General features: G+C 42.3%; 1 protein-coding gene across 1 annotated transcript in view; it reads left to right on the top strand.

Moving 5' to 3' along the window:
- PRKCE (protein kinase C epsilon) overlaps nt 1-23,317 on the top strand; it is a 518,187-nt gene that overhangs the window by 263,286 nt on the left and 231,584 nt on the right. The window contains exon 3 of the mRNA XM_075595803.1: nt 16,594-16,753. Within this exon, the coding sequence (XP_075451918.1) occupies nt 16,594-16,753 (160 nt within the window). The remainder of the gene's footprint in view (nt 1-16,593; nt 16,754-23,317) is intronic.

Here is a 23,317-nt window from a genome sequence, read left to right on the forward strand (position 1 = left end):
GACTAAGATTATCCAGACCCGAGGGGAGCTAAACTTATGCCTTTCAGTTAAAACAGAACAGGCTTTACGCTGGACCTGGGGGAGGACACAAAGCGCAATATTCCTCTCCAAGGTGGAAAGTCACTGGGAATCTCAATTCGAAATGAGCAGCATATGTAAAGAAAAAAGAAAACATATAGTGCAACACAATTTAATTAATAAAAACACTTGAGCAAGGAGGCTCCAATACACTCACATGCTCCAGGAATAATAAAGGCAATTTAACCACTCTGGGTTCAGACGCAGTAGAAGGCTCCGGTCAGCTGCTACACATCCACCGCTTCCGCATACAGACGGCGTCTGACGTCACGGCCCAGCTCTCTCAGCGTTCATCGGGCTCCGTGGTAGTCAAGGCAATGCAGGACGCACAGGCAGGAAGATGCAAAACACCAGCACAGCTGATCTCACAGCGAAGGGGAGCTGACTGCTTCACAAAGTCTGAGCACACAGGAAAACCCTACGCATTTCGTCCGATAGGGCGGACTTCTTCAAGGGGTGTAAGGATACTGCACCATGGGTCTACAATAAATAGTTCCTCAAATGGGAGGGAGTAGATGACATCACGGCGCATAGCTGATTCTAATAGGCTCAGCACACCTCTACATCAATTAACCACTTCAGTAACAAAGAGAAATGAACACTAAAAGTAAATATATATACAAGAAAGGTGGGAGTTATTTAACATGATATATTATTTAATAAAAATACATTACAAAATTACACAATAAAAATATATAAATATAAAAATATATCTGAAAACAAACTCCCTAACACGACGACGGATCTAAATGGAGACAAAAGAGGAGATCAGTGCATATATATAAATGTGTGAAAGTGGGTGGGGGAGTGGGGACGAAGCAGTGTGCGAAACGCGTAGAGTTTGAGCTTTTGGGGAGAGAAATTGCGCACTGAAGGACTGGCAATCCATTGCTGACACTAGACCCATTCTGGCTTCCCGCCCTCACCTGTGACGCGAAACCGGAAGTGACGCGACGGCAGAGACTGATGCGGAACTACACTGTGAGGTGCAAGTCAAAGTGAAGCACCGGGCAGCAGCTTTACATTCTACCACCCTTCTATCGGCGGTTCTCTCCACCACCCATCTTATTCATGGAAAATGTGAGTTTCCTGAACATTTGTGATTAATACATATTTATGGTTTATACAGTATGCACTATTTGTGGTTTTTTTCATTTACATATCATCCACTCCACTGAGAGGCATCCTGACCCCAGATACACAAAGGGCTCCAGTCAGAGAGAGATGGATCTCTGACATGCAGTAACATTCTACGATTTTTGTGAGTTCATTTCCTATACTGATTATTTCTATAGCAGTGATCTACCATCTGCACTATATATACTTTTATTTTTTACATATCACGAGCTTATCCTGCGCTCCTCCTCAACCCCAAGAAAAGAGAACTCCATATATATAAATAGCATTATATTAAAACATTATATTTAAAAAAAATCATTAAAAATATATTATATAAAACAGACTATCTTATAAAAGAGGATAAATATATATATATTTAAAAATGCACACTATCGTTATTAATTTAAAAAAGAAGCTAAATCTATATCAATATTAAGACCCAAAGGCTTAAGTGTACGCAATTTGTGTATCCAGAAAGTCTCTTTTTGAGAAACTTCCTGGATACGATTGCCTCTTTTCCAATTTAAAGTGACCTGATCAATGCCAAAATAATTCAGACCCCTCGGATCAGACCCATGGAACATTTTAAAATGTAAAGGAACACTGTGATTTTCCATACCATTCACAATGTTCCTTACATGCTCCAGAATTCTGACCCGAAGAGGTCTGATAGTGCGGCCCACATATTGTAGACCACAGGGGCATTGTAATAAATAAATAACAGAGGCACTTTTACAGTTTATAAAATTATTTATTTTAAAAACCTCTTTGGTCACTTGAGACTGGAAGCAATCAGTTTTACTAATACAAAATTGGCAAGCTTTACAGCCCGTACACTTAAAAAAGCCCTTGGGTTTTTGACCTAACCAAGTATCACTAGTTGGTAATGGTCTCAAGAAACTAGGAGCAATTCTATCTTTAATGTTGCGTGCTTTGGTATAAATAACTTGAGCACGATCTGGTAAAAAGTCTTTTAAATATTGATCACTTTTTAAAATATGCCAATGCTTATTTTACATTTTAAAATGTTCCATGGGTCTGATCCGAGGGGTCTGAATTATATTGGCATTGATCAGGTCACTTTAGATTGGAGAGGAGGCAATCGTATCCAGGAAGTTTCTCAAAAAGAGACTTTCTGGATACACAAATTGCGTACACTTAAGCCTTTGGGTCTTAATATTGATATAGATTTAGCTTCTTTTTTAAATTATTAACGATAGTGTGCATTTTTAAATATATATATATTTATCCTCTTTTATAAGATAGTCTGTTTTATAGAGGTGTGCTGAGCCTATCAGAATCAGCTATGCACCGTGATGTCATCTACTCCCACCCATGGTGCAGTATCCTTACACCCCTTGAAGAAGTCCGCCCTATCGGACGAAACGCGTAGGGTTTTACTGTGTGCTCAGACTTTGTGAAGCAGTCAGCTCCCCTTCGCCGTTAGATCAGCTGTGCTGGTGTTTTGCATCTTCCTGCCTGTGCGTCCTGCATTGCCTTGACTACCACGGAGCCCGATGAACGCTGAGAGACCTGGGCTGTGACGTCAGACGCCGTCTGCATGCGGAAGCAGTGGATGTGTAGCAGCTGACCGGAGCATTCTACTGCGTCTGAACCCAGAGTGGTTAAATTGCCTTTATTATTCCTGGAGCATGTGAGTGTATTGGAGCCTCCTTGCTTGAGTGTTTTTATTAATTAAATTGTGTTGCACTACAGGCATACCCCGCATTAACGTACGCAATGGGACAGGAGCATGTATGTAAAGCGAAAATGTACTTAAAGTGAAGCACTACTTTTTCCCACTTATCGATGCATGTACTGTACTGCAATCGTCATATATGTGCATAACTGATGTAAATAACGCATGTGTAACAGGCCCTATAGTCTCCCTGCTTGCGCACAGCTTTGGTACAGGTAGGGAGCCGGTATTGCTGTTCAGGACATGATGACAGGCGCATGCGTGAGCTGCCGTTTGCCTATTGGGCGCTATGTCCTCACTCACGAGTGTGTACTTAAAGTGAGTGTCCTTAAACCGGGGTATACCTGTATATGTTTTCTTTTTTCTTTACATATGCTGCTCATTTCGAATTGAGATTCCCAGTGACTTTCCACCTTGGAGAGGAATATTGCGCTTTGTGTCCTCCCCCAGACGTTACTTTGGGTGATTGTGAAATCACTCACACCAGCTGCATCTCCTCTTGGTGATATTAATTTTGTTTTTTTAATATTATATATATATTGTTAAGGTTTGCGCTTACTTTCCTTGCACCATTTACGCTGGACCTCTCAGAAATATTATGAAAGAGTCAATAAGGCCTACACTCTGGCCAGGTGCCTTATAAATGCAGCCGCCGCACAAAATATACAGGCAATACGCCGAGCTGATGGAACACTGACCCAGGACCCATTTCATCTGGTTGATGTTGTGTACAATTTAAAAATAGTAATCCAGCTCCCCAGTGGTCTTGTGAGGAATTTTACATTCAAATATATTTACATACTTACAAGCAATTCATCAACGTTTCGGTCCCCACATGGACCTTTTTCAAGATAAAAAAGCAGTGGTAACTGTGGGACAAATATGCCCATCAGACGCCAGGGGAAACTTTTATGGGGAGGGGACTGCAAAATGGCACCAAGAGTTGGATGCACTGTTGCTCTCTTGTATATAGTAACTATTGCTTTGTACAGACATGCCTAGCTCGCTACACGCGATCTCTCCTGCTGGTCATCACATTTTGTCTGCAGTCCACAGCGAAGCTGTGTCTTTCCTCATCGATATTTGAGCACAGTTGTTAGAATAATAAGGTATTCATATTTAACAGTGAGCCGCTAGGACTTTAGAACAGTCGTATAATATGAGTGTACATATATAACAATGAGTGTACATATTCTAATATACAATTTATTTATGCTTCTTTTCATATACTGTACACTGCACTGTGTTCTTACTATGATTTAAATGTATTATATTCAAGTAAGATACAGTATGTATAATTATGTACACTCACAATAAGGCTTATTCTATTGTTGTATCACAGGTAGCACAACACTGTTAGGATAATTACCCAGCAACAGTTGCACTTGTGCTATTGGCGCCATTTTTCCAGTCCCCTCCCCCATACATGTTTCCCCTGATGGCTGGTGGGTACATTTAGCACACGGATATCACTGCTTTTTTTTTTCTTCAAAAAGCTCCATGGGGGGACTGAAACATTGGTGATTTCCTTGTAATTCTGTAAATAAATTTGAATAACTTTCTTCACGAGATTTCTGTTTTTGAAACGTACAGTATAAATGTTGAAACCTCCCAGCCACCTTGAGAATAATATGTTTTGTGTGTTATTTTTGTTTTTCAACTTTCGGACAGTTTGTTGCGAATGAGATTGTTACATGGAAATGTTTTACAGTTTGTCATATTATACTAACCGGATTTCTTTTCCAGTCGCAGTAATGTGAGCGTTGAAGTGGTATTCAGTATTTACTTTTTTGTTTGACTTCAGACAGTGCTTGGTCACTGTGACAGACAAGAGCCGCCTTTCTGGACAAGTCTGTTGCCTCGACTGTCAGCGGAAACTAGGCTTATTTATTTGCTTGTATAATAACACACAATGGTGCGAGAAGTACATTGGCCAGACATTACCGTTTTTAATTGAAGTTTGACAATACTAGGACAATTTGATTAACAAATTTATGGCGTTTTAAAATATTTATTTCCCGTATTTCATTCCGTGACTCTTTGTCCTATTTGGTTTACTCGCTCATCCCACATATAACATAGAGAGTTTCCCTAGTTAATAAAACACACTTGTATACAGAGTTAGCAACAAAGTCACTTAAATCCCAGATACCAATCACTTCATTAGGAGATGGCTTTTATAAATTTGAGTAGGAATCACAGTCATCTCCTAATCCAGTGATTGGTATCTGGGATTTAAGTGACTTTGTTGCTAGCTCTGTATGAGTGTGTTTTTATTATTTAATAAGCGGTATATAATTGTTGCTGCATTGAAATGTGTGCATTATCTATGGAGCATGTGCTTCTTTGTTTTTATAAAAAAAATTCTGGATCTGGTTGATCCCTTTTAGAAGCTGCTTTGACACCTGTGATGATCCATTTTCCCTGTGAAAATCCTGTTGGTACTTGTCATATATATATTTTTCATTTAATGGGACTATTTATGGACTTTACACTAAGTTTTTGCTCTACATATGATTTATAGAATCTAAATTGTTAGTTTATATGTTTAATTATATCACTGTTTTCACGTTTGCCCTGACATAGTATTGCATTTGTGTTTATATACCTAGGTTCATACATGTGAGTGCACTCATTAATTAAGAGTATATTTATTTGTACTGCTATTGTCTTTTTCCTCATATATGCACATATACACATACACACAGTAGCGAGAAACAGTTTGTGAACCCCCAACGAAAATGACGGACATTCCATAGTTTTTCCATGATAACCTTCTTCAATCAAAACCAGTCTTTTCTTAAATATCCAATAGGGTTTATATTAATCAATTCCAATTTTGAAACAAAATGATATATGAATCGGACAAACAATGAGTAATTAAGAGTCAAGGTATGTGCAAAGTAAGAGAAACCTAGGTTTTATCCGCTAAATTAAAGGGGATAATAAGAATCAGGTGTTTAAATAGCTAAACAGTAGATCTTCAGGTGTGAGTTTGGGAGTCCCCACCATATATAAAGATCAGAAACTTTGTGAGTTTGGTCTTCACCATACAGGTGTGTGGAAAGACGTCATGTCACAATCAAAAGAAATCTCTGAGGACCTCAGAAAAGCTATGGATGCTTATCAGTCTAGAAAGGGTTATTGATGCTTATCAGTCTAGAAAGTGTTACAAAACCATTTCTAAGAAGTTGGGGCTCCACCAATCCACTGTCAGACAGATAGTCTACAAATGGAAAAAGTTCAAGACCAGTCACTCTAACTAGGAGCGTTTGTCCTACCGAAATCTCTACATGAACAAATCGGCAAATATCCAGGAAGTCACAAAGAACCCCAGAGTAATATCCAAGGACCTGCAGGCCACTCTGACCTTGGCTAATGAGTGTTCATGACTCAACTATCAGAAAACAACTGAACAAGAATGGTGTTGATGGAAGGATAGCCAGGAGGAAACCACTGCTCTCTAAAAAGAACATTACTGCCCATCTGAAGTTCGCCAAAGAACACATAGATGATCCACAAGACTTCTGGAACAATGCTAGTCATCCTTGACACAACCATAAATTCTGCATTGTATCAGAAGATTCTATAGGGGAATGTCAGGCCATCCATCCATGAGCTGAAGCTGAAGCGAAAGGGGTCATGTAGCAAACAAGGATCCTAAACATATTAGCAGATCTACCCAAGAATGGCTGCAGAAGAAGAAATTCTGCATTTTAGAATGGCGTAGTCAACATCCGGACCTAAACCCCATAGAAATGTTGTGACAGGACCTGAAGCGAGCTGTCCATGCAAGGAAGCCCTCAAACGTCACTGAGTTGAAGCAGTTCTGAAAGGAGGAATGGGCCAAAATTTCTCAAAACCGATGTGAGAGACTGACTAGCAGTTACAGGAAACACTTAGTTGAAGTCATTGCTGCTCAAGGGGGTGCCACCAGGTACGGAATCTAAAGGGTCACATACTTTTTCATACATGGGTAGTGAATGTTGAATCATTTGTGTATGAATAAATGTTGAAAAATGTATCATGTTTTTGTGTAATTTGTTTGATCAGGTTATCTTTATCTATTATTAGGAATTAGATTAAGATTCAATAATATTTTAGGTTTGAAACATGTGAAAATCCTAAAGGGTTCACAAACGTTCTCGCGTGCGTGTGCGTGTGTATACCATATCCCATATCACATTTGAAGTTATGGTGGGTGAAAAAGGCGACAGAAAACCTCCACCGTTATAATAGCCAATAAAGAATATCACTTGTGAGCACATTCACATGTCTTAGACAGGTCTGCAACCCTGCCTTTCACCCATTATCACCTAGTATACAGTGCTCACACTGCAGCAAGGGATTCTGTGAAATGACATGCAAATGAGCACACAATGTGTCACCTTTTCCCTAGAATATCCATTCACATGGAGCCCATTTAAGCATCACCGTTCACACAGCTTTCAAGCACAGCATGGGACCAGCAAAGCAAGTACAAACCACTCACAGACATTGTGGGCTCATTTGCATGTCATTTTCCAGAATCCCTTGCTGCAGTGGGAGCACTGTATGCTAGGTGATAATGGGTGAAAGGCAGGGTTGCAGACCTGTCTAAGACATGTGAATGTGCTCACAAGTGATATTCTTTATTGGCTATAGATAGATAGACAGACAGACAGACAGATACATACACACAGACACACACTCGTGGACAAAAATGTAAAAAAACTTAGGAACCTCCCCTTCCTGTTGGCGGCTCTGTATGACACGCTCTACACTCACACACACTGACACTCACACATTTACACACACACACACACACACTGATACTCCTTCCTCCTGAAACATTGTCAGAACTGCCCCCCTCTTCCCCTTTACGCACTGTCCAGAATTAGGAGCAGGGGTAGGCAGAGTCTTTGAGCGCTCTGTCTCGTTCGCTCTCCCACCTCTGGCACCTCGCTTCTATAGATTGTTAGTTCTCCCTCCCCCATTCCACAATAAGTGCTGCAGCACTGACTGAGCTGTCAGTCACCTCCACAGCCGGTCACAGCATGCCCAATCCTGTGTACAGTCACGATGGTGACAGACAGGTCAGTCAGCTCTGTGCCAGGGGCAAAATTTTCGGTGCCCGGGCGACCACGCTCCCAGAAGTAAGTAATATAGCGTATACTGTAATACAAAATGTCATAAAGTTAGACACTCACCAATGGCTCCATCAGATCCGAAATGTGTGTGTGATATAGATATATATATACATTGCTCTGTCTCCTGATTTCCAAGATGGCCGCCGTACTACCTCTTACACTGATTGCACTCGTGGAGCTCCAGGATTGTACAATTAGCTGCCTCTAATTGTCCTCACATGGTGAACTATGGGGTATATATGTTCTCTGGGTGTCATTGTCTGGTAGCACCCCCCTGAGGAAGGTCCTGCCAGGACCGAAACGTTGGGTTTATAGTGTGCTGTTTTGTCACTGCTAATACATGTCTTTTTGCTATATCTGAGTGTTGCAGCTTTTGTGCCTTCTCTTATGGGAAGACAGGGTTTCTATATATATATATATATATATATATATATAAATATATATATATATATATATATATATATATATATACATACACACACACACACACACACACACACTCACACACACAAACACACACACACACACACACACACACACAACAGACGTACTTGTATTAACGATTGGGATGTAAGTGCACGCTACATAGTAATCACATAAATACATATATATATATTATCCTAACCCACGGGCTGAAGCAACAAAAGAAGCAGCACATCTTAGGTAAGTGAAAAAAGCAGTTTATGAGGATTTAAAAACCCAATATTTTGGTCTCCACATCAGGACCATCATGAGGGAGAATATGTCTCTACTTCAGGACAACATATTAACCCTGATGATGGTCCTGATGTAGAGACCACAACGTTGGATTTTTGGATCATAATACACTGGTGTTTTTTCACTTAACTGCGATGTGCTGCTTCTTTTGTTGCTCCAACCCTTGGTTTAGTGGTGTTTTTTAACCATTTTTTTGGTTAAGGAACCCTATACTTATATTGTGAAATTCAGGGGAACCCCAACCTTCTCTAATAGCGTGTTTGAGATCAGATATATTGTAAATTCTACTGTATTTGGTACAATTGTCAAATGACCTTAAAACTGTAGGGAACCCTTCAGGGAGGCCCAGCGAACCCAAGTGTTTCTAGGAACCCTGGTTGAAAAACACTGGTTTAGGGTAATGTATGTCATTATATTATAATTATATATACATCAATAATTGTCATTCTCCTGTGCGGCTTGATACATGACCTAAATTGGGGTACACATATCAAAGTCTCCCTGCTGGAAACCTCACCAGAATTGCATGCGTTTTGCAGCAGTAAGACTTTCACACAGTAAACGACTCCCTAGTTTTTCTTCAGTTATGCCAGGGAGATTTTGCGAAGTTGACATTTTCAACTGCACATTTTTTTCCCCCCAAGTAGATGAAGTGCTATAGTCCTGATTCGTTCAGTCTGGCATTTTTCTTCTCATTAACATTATACTCTGACCTTGGGATCTACTTCACAGCAATTGGTTTTTCTGGCCCGCTGGTTATTGTTGTAAATTATCAATATACCCAGAGACATTCTGCAGCTACACAGCATGATGTTCCCCCAGGCGGCCTGGTGCTGCTCATGTGCTTGGAGAGACAGGACAAGTAGACACCGCAGCACATGTTATATATTCCAGCTGTTCTCAAAGTACCTTACACTGTGTGCAGCATCATTCTGTGAATGCACATACGCGTTATAAGTTGAGCACGGTGTATTGCCGTCCCATCTTGTGTCCCAGGGGTATTTAGCACCTGTATTTACATTTCATATGCATGGTTGATCCCTGGATGACTGATTGCAGTTGAAACAACGTAGCAATGTAAGTACAGGAAAAACAAGCTAAGATCCCAGTGGCAACTTTTTGTGTTTATGTGCCCCAGGGACAAAAGCATTTGATTGTAAACTCTTAAGGCAAGGATAAAAGGATATTATGTACCGTGTGGTACACTTTATATATATATATATATACAGTATATAAAAAAAAACCACACGATTCTTTTGAGAAAATGTTCTTATTAATGTTAAATACAAAATCGTCACAGTTTATGATTAATGGCTATGTACTGTCGCTGGATTGAGAGATTTTGACAACATGTAATTTTCTAGCTTTATTTTTTTACAGTAACAGTGCCCCGTACTTGGTCATTAAAGAAAAGTAGTCAGACAGCTGGTACAGCTCTTGTTTATATAATCTGCAACATTTTCATCTACATTATTCTGAGAAGGACATACCATGGGTGGCCAATCCTCTGTCCTCAAGGGCCACCAACAGATCAGGTTTTAAGGATATCCCTGCTTCAGCAAAGGTGGCTCAATCAGTGACTCTGTCATTGGCTGAGCCACTGTGAGCCACTTGTGCCGAAGCAGGGATATTCCTAAAACATGACCTTTTGGGGGCCCTTGTGTACTGGAGTTGGCCACTCGTGGCTTGACGTGCTACAGTTGACATAAACCAAGACAGTACCACTTGGTTTTACTTGTCTCACAAATGCCAAATTGGTAGCACTGTTCCTTGTAAACAGCAATCGTCTCTTTTTAAATCTGAAAAACCTGTTGCCTTGGTAGTTCAACCTTCAGAAGGCCCAGGACTCTTATTAATTTGGATAGGTTAAATTAACACCTCATCAACTTTTGGATGCCATATGATCAACTAGAGACAGAAAGAGGAAGCTCCTCTTTTTGGGGATTTATAATAATCTGTAAATGTATCTACAAGGATAAGGATTGATGAAAAGTTGGTTGTTATCCACTGTCAACACGTGTTCATTGTATGATTTACAAACAACATTGTAATCTAACAGAAGAGCATAGTGGTTATATCTGCACTATTTTAGCAATTTTAGTGCCAGATGGTCAGCAACATATTGCTAAACAAAGCATTGTCAGCTTTCTGATGCTAAACAACTTAGGTACAGTGTTCCAATTCGTACTGAACCAACAGCCCCAGTGAAGCCACGTGTGAGCAGCACAGATATCTGGACGTGGCGGTTTTCCAACATAGATAGTGGCGGGCAACACAGGTTATCAGCATGATATTGAATTCATTAGGGTTCAAATTGTGACATGTTATGCACCCTACATTTCCTAAAAATGTATTCTGATGGGTTTTCTGCTGTTAATTTAACTTGTTCATCACATAACTGATAAACCACATGTGTGTGCATGTTTAAATGGTGCAGGCTCCTGATCACATTTGTATGTATCTGCTGAATGTGAATGTCTCCAGGTATGCTACTGATTTACACCGCTCTGCTGAAACCCGTGTGCACAGCGTTCTTTTCATGCACAAAGGAATTAAACCTATTAATTTTATCTATGGATAATTTATCGTTATATTTTACTTCATCATTGTATTGTACCAAAGTTACAGTCACCGCAGTAGTTAATGCTTTTACAGTTTCTCATCATTTACACATTTAGATATATCATGGACAGTTATATTATTAAATAAGCTTATTAGAATGACCACTATTCATGCTCTTTGTAAAATTGGTCCCTGAAAGCAGGGACCAATTTGTGGTGAAATTATTAGTTTGTATTTAGTTAGTTTTCTCTGCCTGTTAGCAATATAACTGAACATTCCAACAAACTACTATGATTGTTAAAAAGCACGAAGAGCCAACTAATCCATTGGCATGGTCAATATAGAGGCAACGATTTGTAATCCAACAAGGCTCAAAGATATTATCTGGACGCCTAAAGCCTCCAGACCCCAGGGCATCCCTAATCACCTCATACTACAACACGTGTGAAACCTGGGACCAAAATACATTAAAACATCGACTTTCCCCATCTAGGTCCCCATTGACACCAATTTTTTAAAGCCCTTATTCCCACCTGGGTTGAGCACAGAAGCTCTCGCTAGTTGGGAGAAGTGTGGGGTGACGAGCATCCAGGATTTCCTGAGGGGGGTCGTTCCATACCCTTTCAATTCTTCAGCAGTAAATATAATAATGCCCACAGCTGTTTCCTGGCTTACTGTCAGTTCAAACACTTTGTGGACTCCCAGATTCCCATTAGATCCCAAATTAACTTTGAAGACCTGTGTCACTTGACCTCACAGTCTCGTGGTATAACATCCACGGTATATCAGATTCTGTTAAGCTCGGAGGTAGATTCAAAAGCCAAGTATATGTCCCAGTGGGAGGGGAATCTAGGGCAAGTACTGGACACAGATAACTGGTCTGAAAAATGGGAGGCAGCAAAAAAAACCAAAAAACTCAATTAACACATTAGCCATGGAAAACTCCTATAAAATAATGTACCACTGGTATTTAACTACAACCAAACTGCACCATATGTATTCATCATGCCCAAATAGATGTTGGCGCAAATGTGGCCTAGAAGGCACAATGTTCCACATCTGGTGGAATTGTTCAAAAATGATCCCCCTTTGGGAAAGTATAACTAGATATATATCACAGGTTACTAACATTAAAATACCCCGGGATCCTTGGTGCCTCCTACTGGGAAAACCCTTACCAGATACAGCTGCAGCGGCCGTTATTCAAACACTTCACGCGTTGTGTACATCGGAATACCGATGTCATGACGCGGGATGTCTTCCAACCATACCGCCTTAAGACGCGAGTGCGACGAGTGCAGAAAATGGAATTTTAAAGTTCTGGCTTTTAAACACCTTTAATTGACACAGTAACACAGTAACACAGTATTGTACACATTGCAATTCATTAATTTCATTGCACCCAAAGAAACAGAATCCATGAAATTCAACAAAGCAATCGTGATAAGCGCGCATGCCTGGGGTGATTGGCCGCGTTCATGCCGCGTGGAGTACAGCAGAGCACACAAAATTGGCGCCGTGATTTGTTTGAATAATGGCCGCTGCAGCTGTATGCCCAGGACTGAAAGTAAACTGATTACCCATATCACAGTGGCTACCAAGCGCTCGATAGCCACAAATTGGAAAACACAGACAATACTGACCATAGCATAAATTCAGAACAACATCTGGGAAACCATGAGTATGGAACAACTGACCGCATACCTGAATGATTCCATGGCCAAATTCAGTAACATATGGGACCCTTGGGTGTCAAGATTCTCACACAGGAGAAATATAGACCTCTATAGACTGTGACAAACATACCAACCACTGGAATCACGTGTAACCTACACTATATTCTCCCCCAAGCCTCCCCTTCCCAATCCCTTCCTATCCCCCCCTGTTAGCCTTTAGAACCTCTGCATCCTTTACACTAGACGAAAGTAACAGAAACATGCGTGTTCCCCTTTTAAGAAACCCGTATTTAAAAAAAATGCTTGCAAGTCTGTATGAACCACACATAACCTGTAACAATGTACAAATATCCCTTCCCCCCTTCCCTAACATCCTCTCTCTCTTATTATTGGAATCCTTCCATCTCCCCCACCCCAATATTGTTTATTTTTTGTATGAAGACCAGAAAAAAAGTTTAAAAAAAAGAAAATCATGAACAGCATCCTAAAATGTGTTACCTCCTGGCACCTACGCTGTGTGCAGTGATGACTGAACGGTCAATCACCGCTGTGAGCAGCAACAGTGCTTCCCAGTGACATCAAAGCCAGATCTAGCAAACTGGGACCAGCAGCTGTGGTGATTGACATGTCAAGTCACCACCACTCTGTGAGGAGAGGAGGAGGTAGAGCTAGTCGAAGCCCACTTGTAGTCTGCCCGCCCCTGGTCTCATTGCACACTGTGGTAGGGGGAGGGCAGAGGAGTTTGTATGTGAGTGTCTGTGTCAGAGAGTGCATCTGTGTGTGCTTGTGACAGTGTGTCACAGATATACATTGACACACACACACATTGAGACAGAGCCACCAAAGGGAGAGGAATGGTGGTAGCCGGACACTCCCCTTCCTCCCCTGCGCCTAACTAAAAACTGACTCCTAAAAATTCTGGCTAGATCCTATGTATTTTATATTTTTGTCCTCCCCTTGTCTTGTTGTAGGTTACATAGGTGAGAAAATGGGAGGCTAGGCTGTCATTAATTTTATTTCAAATGTATCCTTGGGTTATGTGAGAAATAAGAAAGTAAAGGGGTCAGTGTAATAGCAAAGGAGTATTTAGTGTTGCACCAAGAATCTTGTGTGTCCTACAGTATGTATCACCTTTTACCCACAATAGGTTGCTAGAAGTTCTCTGAGCACTTAGAACAGTGGTTTTCAACTTTTTTTGGTTAGGGAACCCCAGAATTCGATTTTTAAATTCTGGGGAGCCCCAACCCTCGCCCCTGTCTCTCGCCCGCCCCCACCATCCCTCCCCACTTTCTCCCCCCTACGCTCCCTCTCCCCCTTGCGTGCATGCACACTCTCCCACTTACACACACACCCCCATTTACACTCACACACCCACTCCCACACTTTCACACTCCCACTTACACACACACTTCCACCCACACACCCACTCATACCCACACACCCACTCTCACCCACACTCCCAATTACATCCACACTCTCCCACTTACACACACACTCCCACTCTCCCACTTACACACACACACTCTGACCTCCTGTCCGGAATGTGCTCCTCCCCTCTCTGTGAGAGCGCGCGCTGACCGGAGCAGGCAGAGATAAAATTAGCAGTGAGCTGCTGGCTGTTGCTGCTTAGCTCGGGAGATGCAGAGTCACTGCTATGTGGGGGTGCCGCCGGTCCTGGGACAGCTGGGAGAGTTGTTCCGGCTCTCCCCCCCTGGTGGCTGTGGAACTCCTGAAGGGTGCTCGCGGAACCCTGGGTTTCCACGGAACCCCGGTTGAAAACCACTGACAGAATATGAGTCTCAATAGAAGCACAATCATACATTTACAACAGAAGTCTTACGCTTTCTTTATATTTCAGGTAGGAAGCACACGAAAAACATAATTAATGCTAAAATGTCATTTATAAACATTCACTTTTGTAGATTATTTTAAGAGCATTAGAAACGCTTTGTGATGGGAGGAGAGGAGGAAGACTGCCACCCTCTCGAGCCATTCTTGCTGCCTGCAAAGAAAAGCTTCAAAACACCTCTCTTGTCATTGTCAGCATGGTGACCTCCATCATCCTTATCTGTTCAGTAATGCATTCTCCTCCTAAAAAATTGTGTATCAACAAAGGCAGAGTAGGCAATGCTGTATGGTAGAGTCTGGTGTGGGAGGGCAAATAACAGGCTGAAAGCCGCTCAGTGAGTATAAACACTGACTGGAAACAATGACACTGACTTAGGCCCGGGCCATAGAGGGGTGGGGAGAGCGGAGGCGCGCTAACGCTGAGGCTCGCCTGCTTCAGTCAGCGCGATTGCACGGACTTGCAGGCGAGCCAGCGTGCGCGAAGGGAGCCGGGGGGAGGTGGTTGGAGGCGGGGCAGTGACGTCGCTGGGCCAATCGCCCGTGACGCACTGACGTCAAAGTCACGGCACCGATGTCACGGCGTCGTGACGTTGACGCTGCTTTGCTGTGATGGGAGGTTTTCAGCCGACAGCGAGCTGAAAAACAGCTTGGCGCTCGGCTGAAACCTCCAACTCGTCAGCACGCCAGCGGACGCTCGCGTGAGCCCCCTCTCAAGGCATCCTCATTGAGGATGCAGGGGCTCAGCGCGGAGCGTCCGCACGCCTCAGCACGGCCTGTCCGTCTATGGACTCGGCCTAGAAGCAGGGAAGCCTGGTTCAAATCCCCGTGTCAGCTCCCTATGGCCTTGGGCAAGTCACCTTATACCTCAGGCACCAAAATAAAAAAGTAAGCTCCAGAGAACAGACTCCACTGCCAGCACTTTATAAGAAAATAGTATTAACTAGGAATGTGCTAAATTAGGACAGTGTAAATTAATCAAGTGGTGATCATTTCCCTTTCCCTTCATACTGTACTGTATCTAATTTTACTGTCTTCCTCTTAACCCTTTCCCGTTTCCCATCTAGCTGAATGTTTTGCATTCATCTAATCCGTTCTCGCTTTTTCTCCTCTGTCTTTGACAGTTCTCCTTCTCTGCTCCTGTTTTTACTATCTATCTAGCTATCAATCTAACTATTAACAAAAATTGCCAAACAGAATAAAAAAGAACAAAAACGAGTCATGTTGGTTTGAAAAGCCATTACTAATTGTCTTATTATTTTGTGCACTGGAAGATGCCACAGAACCCTGGTTGAAAACGACTGATCTAATCTATATGCTTTTCGATACCTACTTGCATGTGCTTTAGGCTGCGTCCACGCTGCCGCTGAGCGCGCTCACTTCAGTTAAAATCAATCTGTACGGCCATGCTCACGCACCACGTGCACGTACGCTCTCCCAAGCTATGCGCTTGGGGAGACAGAGCAAATTAATTTTCAAGTGCGCTGAAGGGTCACATGACACCGTCACAAACACATGCACAGACAGCCACACACACACAAACACACTTACACACAGAAATAGCCCCGACCCAGCCAATGACACACCCCCGGCCACGCCTCCCCCCCCGCTCGCAAAATTCTGCAGGACAGCCTGCGCTCATGCTTGGAGAGGTGGTGACGTCACCGCTCTCAAGCATGAGCGCGCTCAGCGTCAGCGTGGCCGCAGCCTTGGGGAGTTTATTGCAGTTTTTTTTGTTTACAATGTTTGTTTTGTCTCTGTCTTTCAGCACCCAAAGAAAATGAAGAACGAGTATTCAGGGAGAGGATGCGTCCCCGAAAGCGACAGGGTGCAGTGCGGCGCAGAGTTCACCAAGTCAACGGGCATAAGTTTATGGCAACGTACCTTAGACAACCAACATACTGTTCACACTGCAGAGACTTTATATGGTAATGAGTTCTATACATTCTTCTTTATAGAGAATCACTGCAATTGCTGATTAAGCTGTTTATATGAATACCAGCAATGTTTGCAGCAATGGTCTCCTGGTTTCTGGCTGTGCATTATGAAGCCTGACACGGGCTGCATACTGTACATGCTGACGACGGTTCTAATTAGTAGTAATGACGGTTGCGTACTTTGTTAGCAGTTGATTCTGTAATTCTGCTTTCTTATCTAAGAGTTCATAAAATATTAATAAATTGCTGTTTGACCTTGTCCTTGCACAAGCCAAGAGACTGGTGCACTCCATATTAGAAACAGACATTACTTGTGTTGTAGAAGCTAATTTAGAGCTATTGGCAAAGAGGTTGCCACCTTCTATTGAAGGCTAACCTGGTGTGCGTTGCCACGACAACGGGACACCTTATGGCGCCGAGTTGTCACCTGACGCCCCGGTGTCATGGCAACGTGACACTGCGTGACGGGGTGATGTCAAGTAGCATCCTGTTGTCATGGCAACTGGGTGTCACGTGATGCCGGGACGTCATGTAGCGTCCCGTTGTCATGGCAAAGCGGTACCATTTGATGTTGTGCAGTCAAGTTGATGGGATTCGCAGGGAGAGATGCCACTGCCCAGAGCTTTTTCCGCTAAACACATAGCCCGGAGTTACTTGGCCGAAACCGTAGTCTCCGGGTCAAACTCGGCGTGGTGGCAACACTGTTGGCCAGTTAGTATATATACTATACATAAACTGTTTTTAAATGGATAATTAAGATGTACTATATGATGCAAAAGTGTTTATATTACATTTAAGTCATGCAGTTGAAGGATACTTTTAACATGGACATCCAACATTTCAGGGTCTATATGACCACTTTACCCTTCAGGAATATTGTATGCCTTTATTCTTTTGATTCTATTTTGTCACATATGACACCAGGGTAGGTACTTCCAGGTTAAAACTAGTGTTGTGTTTTGGTTGAAATTGTAAATGTATTTCAGGCCTCTTTTGAACTTTTTAGTGTGTTCAGCAGTCCTTTCTCTTTCCCAGATTTTTTTATGGAACGTTTTACATATTCGAAGTATTGACAAACTGATCCAAATGTGTATTCAGGGAATTGCTTTTTAACATTTTTTCTTATCATGTAAATATAATCACAGGCCCCTCTAGCCCAGGTAGGATTGAAGTTAAAAAAAAAAAAAAAAGCCCAATCGTGAGCATAGTGTACTGATGATAGTGGAAATAAATATTCTGTGAGATAATTAAAAAAAAAGGCTTTAGCCCTTTTCTAAATGTTGCCTTAAATGTTAAAAATGAGCAACTCAGGTTGCTGTTTTATGTACTCAATCATTTTAACATTCTTAGTACTGTACCAGGGGGGTCTCCCCTTCAGTATCACGGACTCAGGGAATCGCCAGAGAGTTCACTGTATTTTCTGATCTTAAAGCAGCAGTTCAGTCAATATCCTGCATGTTTGTTTTTTTTAATAAATCAGTTCTGTAGTAAGAAAAAATACTTTTAGCATTTTCTGTTTTTAAAAAAACAACTTTGAAAGACCAATTTTCTTGTATTCTATTTTAACAGCCATTTGCTAAGGCACTGCCCCTTCTTGTCCTGTCACAAGCTCTGGCACACCCCTGCCCTCCCTCTAGCACTTGTCAATGCAGCAGTGCTCATGAATATTCATGAGCTTCCACTGCCAGTCAAGCAGATTATAAACAAATGCCAGCTTTTAATATGTCACCAAATTTCGACCTATCAATACATGGAAAACGAATTGACCTGCAGCTATACTGTTCTTTAGGTAATTAGAGATTGCACACATAAAACTATTGAAGTAAAAAAATAAATGTAAAAAAAAAAAAAAAAAAAAAAGACTGAACTGCAGCTTTAAGTGGCCGTTAACATGGAGCTCCCTGTGATAGAATCAATATTGACTGCATGACCTTCTAGGTCACTGAATCAAATTGTATCCACTTGCAGAAAGACAAATGCTTTTTTTCTTAAATGAGGACATTTTGCTGTGACCAGGGGATCTCCAGATGATGGACAATCTGAATACTTGACCAAGAAACCTCCTGGTTTAGACTCTCCAAAAAAGAGAGAGTTGTTGCTTTTTTAGAAACTAGAAGAATAGCCCACATCCCTGACTATCACCCATTCTCACTCTTGCCTTTTGCCTCTAAACTTCTGGAACGCATTGTTTCTTTATACATCATTTTGTTAACTCCTGTAACCAACTAGACAAGGGGTAGCCAACTCAAGGGCCACCAACAGGTCGGGCTTTATGGATATCCCTGCTTCTGCACAGCTGGCTCAATCAGTGGCTCAGTCAACGACTGAGGCACACAAAGAGAGAGATCCATAGAGGTAGAAAATGAGTTAGCAAAAAAGACATTGAAGGAGCAGTGAGAGAGCAGGAAGAAAACTAGGAGAGGGCCGTCCCTGGACGCCAAGACAGTGAAGAATGTGCAGGACAAGAGGGCGGTCAATAATACTGAAAGCCGAGAAGAACAATTAGAATATAGAAGATGCCTTGTGATTTGGCAATATAGAAGTCAACGATTGAGCCACCTGTGCTGAAGCAGGGTCGGTGTGTAATCAGACACTGGACGTTCCAGCACTACTACATTACAGCACTACAGGACCCAGAGTGGTAAAATCGCCTGTTTTATTCGTATACAGAGGCGGCACACTTTATCCTCACCTGGCTAGTGCCGCAAGCCGGGAGGTTTCCCGGCTTGCTCGTTTCTTTCCCTCTTCGTGCCACGCGTCATCGATGCACGGTCACGCTTCATCGGGAGCGTGGGCGCATGGCGCGCGTGCCCAGGGCTCCCCGAGGGAGCCCTGGTGTCCCGCGATGTGGGGGATTGCGGTGGGGGGCTCCGGGGGACCCGGCGGACCCGGAGAGGGTAGGGGGAAGCCCTGATCGGAGGACCGATCCTCCGAGGCTCCGGCGCGCCCGGGACACCTCGGCGCGCGCCCGGTTTCTGTCGCGGCCGAGACCGGGCAAAGGTAAGAATAAACTCGGCCGCGACAGTATCATGTAAGTGGAATGAGCTCTTTTGCTCTATTATATGTTCATCTTTTCTCTTTTTTATACTACCCTGAGATTTCCTGCTACCAGATTCCTTGTCTGATCATCACTTCAGTACAACCAGTGGGAGTTTTGCGCTTTGAGTGTTTTTTGTGACGTTTTGGTTGCCCTTGAAGACTGGAGCTGGTCACCTCTGTACTAGACCCTCTCCATTTGGGCTTCTGCACAGCATACTGATATGAAAACAAAGTAATGCATTTAATGGCCTCAATATTGCCTAATCACAAGGAGTCTTCTCTATTGTAATTGTTCTTCTTGGCTTTCAGTACTGTTGACGACTCTCTTCTTATGCACATTCTTCACTCTCTTGGCATTCAGGACCCTATCCTGGTTTTCCACCTCCTGCTTCTCTCATTGCTCCTTCAATGTTTCTTTTGCTACCTCATTTTCTACCTCTATGGATCTCTCTCTTTTTGTACCCCAAGGCTCGGTTTTAGGTCTCGTATTCTTCTCTATATACGCTCCCACTCTGTGACCTCATTAACTCTTTGGACTTCAACTATCATGTCTATGCTGATGATGCACAACTATATTTATCTGCACTTAACCTTACACATGTATTCCAGTCGCAAATCACAGATTGCCTATGAGAAAACTCTTCTTGAGAGACACACACAGAAACACACACATGCAACTCCTCTCTTCCCCACCTGCTGCACTGAGTGTAGTCCCAAGTACTATATATGTATCCCCTCAACCAACAGTTATACAACATGTGGAGAAACACCAGTGCTCAAAAAGGAGAACACTTGGGAGATATGTAATAGGGTATGCAAAGTATATTGTAATGACCCTATTAGCATATCTAACAGGTACCTCAGGCGTGCTCTCCACGTGTTGTTTCAAGGTTGATTGAAGGCGTCTATAGTACTTGGGACTTTGGTGAAATTAGTCTCTCACAGTCGTTCCCCCTTCCTCCATTTTTCAGGAGTTGGACTGAGCTAATGCCACCTTTACGTAAGACAGGTGGTTTTTAATGAACGAAGGTAAAAGTGGTAGCTGAACATATGCAAAGAGAAGGCTCTCATGAAAATGCAGCGTTCAGAATGAAAATACAAGAAACTAAATAAAAATACTCAGATTTAAGCATCAATAAAATAAAAACAAGTTAAAAGTGCTATTTATAATACAATTTGTATGTGAATGGTTGGCATGGAAATCACATCTTTTCATATTGTTTCATCACACAAAGGCAGCGTATTGAATAATGTTTTTAACAGCAGAGAGCTATAATAATCACAAGCGTAATTTCAGGATCCAGTTGCTTTGCAGCTCATAGTTGCAAAAAAGTGATTTTTAAGCCGTATTTTGCTTCTTAGAGCTGCAACTGATCTTTAATATTTAAATGTACAATGTAAGTGTTTGCTAAAATCAGTTTGACACGTTCTTGCATATTTAACCTTTATAGTGTCAGGGGTTTGGCAGTACCAGAGTGCCACTGGATCTCCGGCACTTCTGGGTCATGTGATTGCTCCGGGAGTGATCACATGACTGTGCCAGGCCCCAGATGCGGGGAACCGAAGTGGAGGGAACTCCGCTGACATTTTGATCAGGCAGGCACCGTACAACGTAGTACTGTACATCATAAGGGGGCACGGTTACGGTTAATCTTAGTTTTCAATGGAATGTGTTTCACTTTATCACAGAGGTTCTCAAAGGTTTCCTTATCTCGGACGACTATAAAGTTAATAATTTGAAGACCTCTACACATTCACATACATTTCTTTGTTCATTAATAATGGATATAGCATATTTAGAAAATACCAGATGCAAATGTGAAAATCAGCCTTTAAATGTAAGTGCTGGAGCTTCCTCATGTGAATTACATTTTTTTTTAGGTACTACCACTTAGAATCCCTGCTTTATCATATTTTGAAGTGTGACAGGACAGTCTCACAACTGGTTTAGTCTGATCACCATTATACATGGACTGTATCCTGAGTATACTTTGTTTATTCCTTATTGGCGACAAAGTAAACTCCACCATTATGTTTGGTCCGTCTCTCCTTCCCCCGCTTACAAGGAGATTCTTGTGGAGTAACACAAATGAGGCAGGTGTAACATTGGAATATACTTCCCAGATGAACAATCTACATCAAATATTAAAATAGTCGCAAGGAGAAAATGTCAACGTTTGTAAATTCCCCCCAATTACAGTTTTAAACGGTCTTATTAATAATACACAGAAACTGATTTTCCTGTAGAGAGAGGCTAAAAGATTAGCATTATGACGTGTTTCATTATTATCTTTCTCAAAGCTTTATTGTACTCGTAATCTTTGTAGAAATGCCAGATGAAATGGGCTACAGATGTCACACACATACAAAATCTCCTCCCACCTTTCTCTCCCTTAGATGACTTTCTGGTGAGTGGGTCGGTGTCTTTGTCCATATACTGTAGGTTAAGGACAAAATTCAATGTTTGGGTCTTGCGGCAGAGACTAATGATACAGGCCATTTCCTTCCTATAAACTATGTAACTCACTTGTGAAATTGCAAGACATCTCACTCTGTATTTGTGTACACAATAACGCCCACAAAATGTTTTCTCCCATTTCAAAGTTGGTCTACGAAGGTCTAAAACTTGGTTTTCATTATTTGACAAAGTTCCCATCGGAACGAAACGCGTCAGAGTGCACTTTTGCAATGTGTATATCTGTTTTTGATCGTTAAATATTGCATTTTTCATTAATTGCGTTTGGATCACTTTTTGGCTAGCAGTGCACCGCCCCGCAGCATTTTTTCTATTTCCACTTACCTTGGCTGGAGCACGTTACTTCTACAGACAGATCCACGGCTGATACTTCCCTGATGGCACCTTCTAAGTGAGTACCCACGCAGTGGCCAGGGTCCTGGTTTCATTGTGACACCAGGTTTAGCGGGGGTTGCGGCTTCTGTGGGTTGGATCGTGTCGGGTGCTTTCCTATGGTTGGCGCCCGACATTTCCTTTCCCTCGTTCCACCACATTCACCCCCCCTCCCCTTCCTGCTTGCATGTCCACAATTATATTAGAGACCGGGGAATCATTACTGATTTAAGCCTGACTGTACTTGTTTACTTACGGACTATTACATGAATTGTCTATAGAACCCTCACTTCTTGAGCATCAGTTTTTGGGATCATACCCTATTCTTCCAATATTGTGGCGATTGAAAACCTCTTAGTGTGGTCTGCTACGACAGTTTATCTATTTTGAAAATGTAAAACATCTGTAACATTTAAACCTCCTAAACCTATGCAATTCTTTCTAAGAATGATGTCTAGAGCAGGGGTGCACAAATTTGGGGAGCGTGAGATTTTCTGGAGGTGGGGGGTGGCGCTTACAGAGGCCTTGCGCGCTTCCCCAAAGCATTTAAATTAAATGCCAGGGGACCGCGCGACGCCTGTGTAAGTTCCCTTACCTTGTCTCCGTCGGCTTTGGGCTACACGTCGCCATGGCAACGTGACATCACATGACCCCACGGCAAGGGAGGG

The sequence above is a fragment of the Ascaphus truei genome, chromosome 4, assembly GCF_040206685.1.
Source record: "Ascaphus truei isolate aAscTru1 chromosome 4, aAscTru1.hap1, whole genome shotgun sequence".
Classification (NCBI taxonomy): domain Eukaryota; kingdom Metazoa; phylum Chordata; class Amphibia; order Anura; family Ascaphidae; genus Ascaphus; species Ascaphus truei.